Source organism: Vicia villosa, linkage group LG1 (assembly GCF_029867415.1).
Source record: "Vicia villosa cultivar HV-30 ecotype Madison, WI linkage group LG1, Vvil1.0, whole genome shotgun sequence".
In the NCBI taxonomy this organism is placed as follows: Eukaryota; Viridiplantae; Streptophyta; class Magnoliopsida; order Fabales; family Fabaceae; genus Vicia; species Vicia villosa.
The window spans coordinates 181,186,320-181,196,435 of NC_081180.1; the positions used below are offsets into that span (position 1 = coordinate 181,186,320).

Consider the following 10,116-nt stretch of genomic DNA (forward strand, 5'->3'; position numbering starts at 1 on the left):
GCACGTTTTTTATATATTGTTTGTTACTTGCTTTGTTAACAGCGAATGAAAAGTGATCGTGTGGAGGAGAAGTGGTTCTTAAGGCTTTGGTGCGCAAGGGCAAGGGTTCGCTCCATGCCTCTTGCGTTTTATTCTTTTTAATTTCTTTAAGAAACAATGTTTGCAGGATCAGTACGTCCAGCTCACGCGTGCCTACCGTACACTATCATGTGCTGACTGGTGGATCTCCAATGATCAGATCTGAAGGGCCAGAAAACGCTTCCCTACGATGCACTCTCAGAGGACCACTCCACAAGATTCCAGCGCCCCTCACTTGTCTCTTTTGGTTCTTTTTTTTATTCTTTTACTTTAACTAATTAATTCAAGTTTCATAATTAATTAATAATTAACCATTGGACCATTAAGCCATTAACCATTAGAATTAGGACTTAAAATCATTTGTTTTTAATTTTAATTAAACTTAGAATTAGGATTTTAATTTAATTTTCTTTCACCAAAAATCAACAAAAATACTTGTTTTACTCATTGAACTTAATTATAATTAATTAGGATTTAGGTTAAGTTTTAGGTTAAAAATAATTAGACCTAGATTTTAGTTAATTAATATTTATTTTATACATATTTAATTTTAATTAAATAATTAATTAGAATTAGTTTTAATTAATTATTAATTAGGTTAAAAATAGGATTTCTAACCCTGATTTTATTTCTAACCTTGATTTCAATCCTCTCTCTTCTAATCTCTGTTCTTTTCTCGATTTCCCGATTTTATCATATGTTGTTCTTTTATGTAATTGCTCTGAGGTTGTAATAATTAATTAGTCTTATTTTCTGCATTCTTTTTAATTAATCATGTAACTGCAAAAGCCTTGTAATAATTTAAACTAGGACTTTATTTTTCTGCGTCCCAGTTTTTGGTTATGTACCCTCCATCCCGAAGCCATGTAATAGCTTAGGTTTAATTTCTGCCTTTATATTCTGCACCTTATAACTGCTTAGATGTATGGCTAATAGGATTGCATGAAAGACTAATAAACTGAACGTTAGCTCACTAACATCAAAATTAAATAACTGAATCTAACACACTTCTCACACACTCACCCTTAAGGTAACCCTATCTTGTTGCCTTTGATTATATGGTCAAGTCCCTCGAACGTAGGGATGTCTTAAGCAAAGTTTCCTTCGATTAACATCATCATAGTCCCTTTGATATAAAGATCTTAGTCCCTTTGATATAAAGATCATAGTTAATTGAGGTGATTAAGACTTCATTAAGATCAAGGGATCTTTGGATGGCATTTTGGTTGTATGAACTTCATTTTAAACTTATCATTAGATGATCATTTGATCATCTTTAGTATTTTTAATTGATGATAGGTTTATCCCATGTGTGTAATTAAGAAAGAATGGTTGATCTTGATGATAGATGATCCCTTTATGTGATTGGTCTCTCTTTCTCTTATCATCTCTCCTTCTATTCTCATCTCCTTATCTTTCTGTTTTGACTCGTGTTGCATTGTTTTAGGAGAATGACTTTGTGTCATTTCTCTAACATGCATGACACATAAATTGCTAGATAGACCTCCCTAAGAGTTGTGGCTTCTACATAAGTCCAACTACATTTGCTTAACATAGCGCAACATTAGCCCCAAATCAGTTGATTAAATATCATCACTAACATTAACTCTATATTATTGTGCTAACTTTTCTTTTCCACACTATTTACATTAATGTCATTTAATTTCTTGCCATTTACATTCCATGTCATTTACTTTCTTGCCTTTTCCCCTTTGCCCCTTGAGATTTCTTTTTCTTTTCATCAAAACACTAATAACTATAAAACTGTAAAAAGTTTTTAATGTATCTTTGTGCTAAGTGTTACTATCCCTTGCTTCGAGTTGGACATTTGGGCTTGGTTACTTTCCCTTAGCTTGGAGTTCATCTGATACTTTGGTTTATTTTAGGCATTAATTCCATATGATACTTTGTGGTGCTTGAGACTTATAACCATTTAGATCTTCTGATTTATCTGAGACTTTGTAACTTTCATCTAAGACACTTGAGATTTCATCTGCTACATTTGTGGTTGTCTGATTAATTACTTGTTAATTGTCTTATGGCTCAATCCAAAGGAAAGGGAATATTCATGCTCCATCTTATGGTTAATTCACTTGCACACACAAATACTTTCTCTTGGCCTACCTGACAACGAGACCATTTATTTCATGTAATTTATTATATGCAATAGGATAGTCACTTCATCTCCTCCTCATTCTTAAATTTTCAAAGTTTCTCCCTATTTCAAAAACTTTTTGTTTTAAAACCTCAACTTTTTTTTTTTCAATAAAACTTGACTTTGTCAAGTGATTTTCAAAAATCTTATCCAAGCCTTTATCTTTTCAAAACTTTTTTTTTTAAAGGAAGGATATTAGTCAATTTTTGTAGTGAAGCAAACCACTATGCTTCTAGCAAGTTGTGTTTTTCACTCAAATGTGACAACATATCTTCTCCCTTTTTTTAAACTAAATCTTTTAATACGAATTAAGTTAATCAATAATTTAATCATAATATTTCCGCCGCAACACTTACATTATCCTTTATAAAATAAAGCCCTTATTTTAATATGAAATAAATAAAACAAATAAAAAGTGATAATAGAAATGTGGCAAAGGTGAATCACTTTCATTAAAGCTTGTTTTTAAAATGGATCTCTAAGCCATTCATAAAACTCACCATTGAAAAACAGTGAATCCGGAATTGGAAAATAAACGATACTGATACTGCATACATTTATAAGAAAAAGAATGGAATGGCACTACTATCTATTAGAACACACAACTATAGGTTTCTATCACTAGAAATATCCCACCACTATAAACCAAATCATCTTCAAATATCCCAAATTTATAATGCATATTTACACTCACATATCAACAAAAACATATAAACAACACAAACTCTTATTGCCATTGGCTCATTGGCTCCAGAGAGAAAGGTGGAGGGAGTGGGACTAAGTAATGGAGAAGACTGAGTGGAGAGAGTTGGAGTGTCTTGAATTGGTCCATTGAAAGTCTTAAAATTAATTAAGTCAAATTAATTAAACAAAATTAAAACAAATTTAAATAATCAAAATAAATTTAAACTGAAAATGCAGATAACTCTATTTAATTATCTCGGACATTTTGATGAAAAATAAAAAATAAATAGACTTAATACAAAAAAAATAAATAGATAGACTTAAAACGAATAAAAATCGGGCACAAAAGTGTTCAGAAAAGTAATATAAATGCATTAAAATAATCAGTGCGAAATATACTTTCAAAAACAGAAAAATTTTGATCAAATTTCATAGTAAAAAACACTCAGCTGAAAAGGACTGGATTGATCAAAATATGACCGAAAAATAGTTAAAAAAATAAAACGAACACGCCAGGGTTAAACTACGCAGATTATAAATTAATAAAACTGATATCTGCAATCTTGATTATGAAATTTTCCGTCTGCTAATTTCACATGCATTTGAGAATTAATTAAACTGGTCTGTCTATCAATTATAAAAATTTATTATGCGAGATAAACTACGCGGATTATAAATTAATAAAACTGATATCTCCAATTTTGATTATGAAATTTTTCTTCTGCTAATTCCAACTACATTTGAGAATTAATTAAACTGGTCTGTCTATCAATTATAAAAATTTATTATGTTATTATGCGAGATGAAATGCATGTTAGCCTATAATGAAAGAATATGCTGACGTGGACACCTACCAGAAAAACCAATTCCTGACAACTAGTTTTCCCTCCAAAATCCGCCATTGAAGAAGTTTCAACTTGTTCTCAACAATGGCGTCAACATCTAGCTCCGCCTCAACTCACAAGCCTCCGTTGCAACCTCCGCCAGAATCTCACCTACGCGATCCCTTCGAGCCAGACATAAACCCGCCACCGCGCAACTACTTGGAAGAAAGAGTGTTCAAGAGAAGGCGCATTGAAGAAGCCCAAGACAAATCTCTCATCCACGGCTTGGAACTTCAACAACACGCAGCAAAATTACTCGAACCCGTCGACCTCTCGCCGCTGCAAGAAGCAGTTGATGAATACGCTGAAACCAAGAAAGAAACGTTAATGACAATTTTCAAATCATTCGCGCTTCATTACCCTAATGCATTCTCATTCAAGCTCGCCAAAATCCTCAAACTCCACCCTCCGCTTCGAACGCGAATACAAACCGTTGCTCTTCTTCTTGAAGTTCTTCCTGAAGGAGTAAACAGTTCAATGCATTCCTCTATCATGGTTCAACTCAAAGAGCCTCTTCTTCATTCACTCAAGGTGGAATCTGAAGAAATTGTGTTTCCTTCGCTATGCGAAATGATTGGCATCCTCGCTGATAGGTTGCATCAGTTCTCTCTCGGCAGTTGGGAGGAGCTTCTTCAGTATGCTTGCGATTGCATTTCTGGAAAAGCGGAATCGAATATTAAGAAAGGGCTTTTGTTGTTAACGGAGCTTTCGGAGAATGCTTTTCTAAATAGGGAGTTCTGGTTGAATCAAGGGAGGTTTGATCTCGTCTTCTCAAACATCTTGGAATTGATTTACTCGATGGATCGGGAATTGAAGAAATTGGCATACAATGCAGCGTTGTCGTTGATGGTATTGTCGAAAGGTCTTCTGAGAACAGAAATATGTGACGTTCTCTTGCCGATTTTGTTGAATATCATTGACGAACACGGGGAAGAAGAGATTCTGGAGGATAGGGTTAAACGTTTGAAGGATTTAGTAACGCAGGAAGATGGTTATATTTTTGAGGGGAAACACGGGGAAGTGTTTTGGTGCATGATTCGAGTAGCAGAGATAGAAAATGTGAGCGAGGAACTGGTGCTTGTTGCAGTTAGTATTCTCAAGGAGCTTGATGCGGCGGATCAGAAAGAGATGGTAAATATGATTGGGAATCTTTCTCATGAGGATGTAAGGAGGGTGCTTGCGGTTTCTTTAAGCCTTTTGTCGTGTGTTGATGATGATGATGATGATCCTCTTTGGTATGACAATAAGGATTGTGATGACTATGGGATGACAGATGCTTTCAACTATGGGGTCTTCTTGTTCGATTCACTCTCTTTAGACGGGGATGAAGGTGTGTTTGTTCCCACGACAACTGAGACGATAACCATGCACTATGCATCTCATGTTGATTGGCGCCTCCGTCATGCAGCAATGCTTGCCATTGGTTGGATCATAGAGAGAAACATCAGTGTGGTATGTATGTTTATTGAATGAGCTTTAAACTCTAGTGTTTTCATGGTGATGCATTAGTTTATAGAAAGAGCAATCATGTCATGTAATTTTTCTATGTCTTCTCTGTAGTACATTGTTTTGAGAAGAATCGTACTCTTCTCCCCTTCATTATTATTATCATGCGAGCTAGGATATATCGTGATCAAGGATTTGAATCAGGTCTGCAGTCGTATTGCGCTGTGATCCTTAATATCATGACAATTGGAAACTTGCCATCTGCTGCAGGAATTAGGAAAACAATTATGTTGCGGCTGCAATTACAATTATGAAATTTATGATGCTAACAATTTCATTCATATATGATTCTCTCTTCCCTTTTGCCACCACAGGACATGGTGCAGTACTTTGACCAAGTTGTGAATCTGGTTCTTAAGTCACTAGATGATCCGGACTCCCGAGTACTTTGTGCTACTATGAATGCAATTAAGTGTTTGACTGAATATAAGGAACTATTAATGAATGGCCGGTATCACAAGAAGTTATTGGCTAAACTAGTTCCCTCAATTAGAAGTTACTCTTGTGCCCGTGTACAGGTACAAAATATTAATGCCGCTCGCTGCTTGACCTCTGTTAGTAAAGCAGCATATTCCTAATGTTACTCTTGAATTCATAAATGATATCCTTTGTTTATTATTTTCTGCAGAGATATGCTGTGATTGCTGTTCGATCCTTGGTAAATATTTGCGGCTTAGATGAAATATCACCTTTTGGGGAATTTGTAGCATCATTACATGCATTTCTTAATGTACGGTAGTCCTTAATTTTCACGATATATATCAACTTCTCATTTACTCATGTATTATGCTTCTACATATTTACGCATAGTATTGGTGTAGTCTCAACTGTTATTTTTCTATCGTTTCTTATGTTTTACGTACTTACAATAAATTTCAGCATGAAGATCCAAAGTTACCGGAGGAAGCTATTGATACCCTGAGACTCTTTGCAGTTTTAATGCCGGTATACATTAATATCCGAAGTCATAGGTTTTGATTACGGTAAACAGTTAACCTAATGTGATTTGATATGCAATTGTTGCATGCAGAGAACTTTTCGCCAAAATTATTACGATACCACAATGGAAGCACTGAAAGTCATTGTGTTTAATAAGCAAAGTTTATTTAGACTGTTGGTCCTTGCCAAATATCTAGAATGCATGGTATATCTTGTAAGGAAAGTTGGGCCAGATAACTTCAAAGAGCAAGAAGCTATTCAGGCGAGTATTTCTGCTAATTCTATTTTAAATTGGGTAAAATTATATCTAATGTAATACAAATACGTTTATGACTGTTCACGAATAGGCCTGATGTACCTTATGATCTTGGTATATATCATTCCAAATTTGATTGAATTTGTGACAAATTCAGACATCATAAAGGTGTCAAATATTTATGAAATGATTTTTTTGCTGTACTAATTTATTTATCTTGTAACATTTGAAGGTCATGGAATCTATAATATCACTTGAAGGAAAATTGAGCAATACAGAACACACGACAAAATATATCATCTTAAAGGTATACTAGTATTTGAAATCAATACAGAACACATGATAATGCTAGTTTAAAGTTTGTATTACTAATTGAATAGATATTAACATTGTGCAGGTTCTGGATCAAATCTGTCGATGCCCGAGAGTGAGTATTGACAAATTTACTGATAAAATTATTCCAATGTTGCTTGGATCTGCCCAACTCTGTCTTGACTTAACGGTTGCTAAACTCAAGGATGATCATAACAAGCGTTTAATTGAAAACATGATGGTTCTGGTTTGTAATACTTTGTCATATTGTGCTGTTCGGTCCTCTAAAAACTTTTCCCCCTACATTACCAAGGTTGGTTTGATAGATCTGAAGTTTGTGTTTTATGTAGAGGTGTCTACCTAGAAAACAAACATGTGACTAATAAAACATGTATTCAAATGTTTAGGTTGTTATATTATTTGTGCGCATTCTTGAATGTTCTAACTTTCAAATTCGCAAGACTGCTATTTCAGGTGAGCTTAAAATCTTGAAATTTGTGTTTCAGCTATTTTTGATAAACTAATTCACCTTCTGTTTCTAGGTCTTCCAAACCTGTTACTCTCACTTAAAGTAGGAGACACAAATAATGACATTAAAAGTTATCGGACTTTCTTCATTCTGCGAACTGTGGTTGACTTGTTGAAGAAGGTATTTGGTTATCCCTCTAACGTCTTAATTTATTAGTTTATGCATCAAGTTATTTCTTGTCATTTCAAAACAAATGCAGGTAACTGATAAGGTTGTTACTACAATAATATTGAGGTCACTTGTCAAATGCATTCAGGTACAATACAATTCTGCTAAATATATATCGGTAATATGTTTGGATCATATATTTTTATATAGTAACACGTGTTCATTATGCAGTCTTCTAGTTCACTTTTCGATGATTCTTTGATCAAGTTTATTGCTGACGAGATAAAAGATACAGTACAAAAGATTACTAAAATTGGAACAATGAAAGAACAAGGAGTTGGAACTTTGGGAGGTAGATGTGAATCTTTACCAACAGAAGATACACTTCAGGTTGTATCTTTAAACTCTTTTGCTTTTGAATACACATGCATTTTATCCACAGAATAGGAGTAGTAATCAGCTTTTTTGCTCATCACAGCATATAGTTCACTTAATAGCAACATTTGTTGAAACATTTAAAGACAGATTCATGCTACATGCTGATGACCTCGCGTCAAATGTTGTCGTGCTTTTGGTATGTTCTCCTTTGTTATTTTTTCTCATCTAGAAAACCTGCATATATATTTGATGTTTGATATAGATTCATGCTACTATTGGCAGGCAGAAGACAATCCAGATAGAGTGATAGCTTTTGGAATTGCCATTTTTAATGTTATCTTGCCACTTTTCCCGGACAAATTGCCTCTGTAATTCGTTTCTCTTATCAGTTTTGTCTAAAGTTATAGCAATAATAAATGCCTCTATTATTTATACATTTGGTTCCTCTGTTGGTGCTATTTGAATAGGTATCATGACAGATATAATTCAGCCTCCAGTTTTGCTTTAAAGGAAAATTATCCTTGTTCCAAGCCGGTATTTTAAAATTGTCCATAATTTTGATTCTTTACTTATTTATTTGTGTAAGAAACATGATTATTAATTTTTTGGTAATGATTATTCTAGCATGCTATAGCGGCAATCGGTATTTGCGCTATGTTTGGAGGAGATCGATTTAAAGACTTTGTTGATGGTAACTTCTTTAAGCTCTTAACTTTTTTTGAAAGGTTATTTAAACACTTAAACTTATAAGAGTGCAAGTGTGTGTGTGAATATGACAAGTAATAGGTTTTTTCGCAGCCGGTATCTACTACCTATATGTTGAAATGAAGAAAAGTCTTTCAATTGATAAACCATTTGAAGATAGAGATGTAAGGTTATGTGATACTGCAGTTGCAGCCCTTGGAAAAATCTGTGAATTTCATGGTGACAGTATAGACCCTAAGGTAATACAAAATAGATTCTCTACCTTGGATTTTTGTTTGCTATCCTGAATGATAATGGTTTTTAAGCAGGTGTTTCAGAGATGGTTAAGCTTCTTGCCATTAAAGCAGGATTCCATTGAAGCTAGATATACACATGGGCTGCTTTCTAAATTGATACAGAGGTATTAAAGTGTTGTTAATTCTCCTTTGGACCACTTTGGTACATGTATTGGCCTAAACAAATGTCGAACCTGTCTACAATGATCAGGTCTGATGAATACCTATTTGGAACTAACAATGAGAATCTTCCCGAGATTATTTTAATAGTAAAACAAGTAAGAAGAAATATGGATTTATTTGAATTTCTTTATTTTGTGAAATATGGATTTATTTGATAATGTACTTTCTTGTATGTGTAATGTATACTTTGTTATAGATCTTATCTGGACCTCACCGTCTGGGAACTGAAGAAGCTATCAGTTTGATGATTGACTTCATAGAACAACATGGTGGAATGAAAATTGAAATATGAAGGTGAAAGACTCCTTGTTTTCTAATTGAATTGTACAATAGGGCATAAGACAGTAAGATTTCAATTTTTCAATGTGTAAAGGTACAAAAACGTTAGCAAATACAAATGTATATTATTTCGGGCTTAAATACACTTTTGGACCAGCTGCCAATTGATTATTGGAGGCGTACAAAATGCTTTTAAAGGTAACCTTTCTCTGCTTGGCAAAAATATTTTTCTTAAAACCTATGATATTGGCAAAAATGCTTCCATAATTCTAAATTTGTCTATCAGCAGTTTATTGCAAAAGTACTATTCATAAATATGGTTTTATATGTATACATATCCGCGCTTCTGTTTCTCTTCAATCTTGCTGTGCTGCTCACATTGGATTTTCTCATTCTGCATTGATTCATTGCTGTCATCCTCCATTCCTCCTCGTTTTTTAATTTAATCTGAAGCATTACCCTGTTTTCTTCTGGACTCCCCCCTTCACTTTGTAATTGTCCATACTAAACACTGAGTCACAATGTCAAGTGTCTGTATGCATGCATCTAAACACATGCAGATGCAAAAAGTATTGTAAACTGGGAGACAGTATATGCTGGCAGTCCAATCTGAAATTTTAGTTGATTGAAAGTTAATCTGATCCACAGCAATAACATTAACAAGTTTATTTTTGTTGATGACTAAACTATATTCATATAGCACAGCCATTTTTTGTCAGTAACAAATGGCTTTGATATGTTTGTACGAAAATAAGTCAGAGGGTTTCTAGACTTTGTATTGAACTTGAAAATATGGAGATCAAATGGATGTTAAGCTTGCAAGCTAGAGCAGCGGTTTTGTTAGT

The 10,116-nt window shown here is 33.9% G+C and overlaps 1 protein-coding gene across 1 annotated transcript; it reads left to right on the top strand.

Moving 5' to 3' along the window:
- The first annotated feature begins 3,846 nt into the window (after positions 1 to 3,846).
- LOC131620907 (uncharacterized) lies at positions 3,847 to 9,284 on the top strand. Its single transcript, XM_058892097.1, has 19 exons — positions 3,847 to 5,253; positions 5,622 to 5,825; positions 5,936 to 6,037; positions 6,187 to 6,252; positions 6,338 to 6,508; positions 6,735 to 6,809; positions 6,900 to 7,127; positions 7,222 to 7,288; positions 7,357 to 7,484; positions 7,543 to 7,599; positions 7,683 to 7,841; positions 7,930 to 8,025; positions 8,112 to 8,197; positions 8,297 to 8,363; positions 8,454 to 8,520; positions 8,628 to 8,773; positions 8,843 to 8,934; positions 9,021 to 9,087; positions 9,189 to 9,284. Exons 1-19 carry the CDS (start codon positions 3,847 to 3,849, stop codon positions 9,282 to 9,284), a joined length of 3,381 nt encoding a protein of 1,126 aa, XP_058748080.1.
- The last annotated feature ends 832 nt before the right edge of the window (positions 9,285 to 10,116 follow it).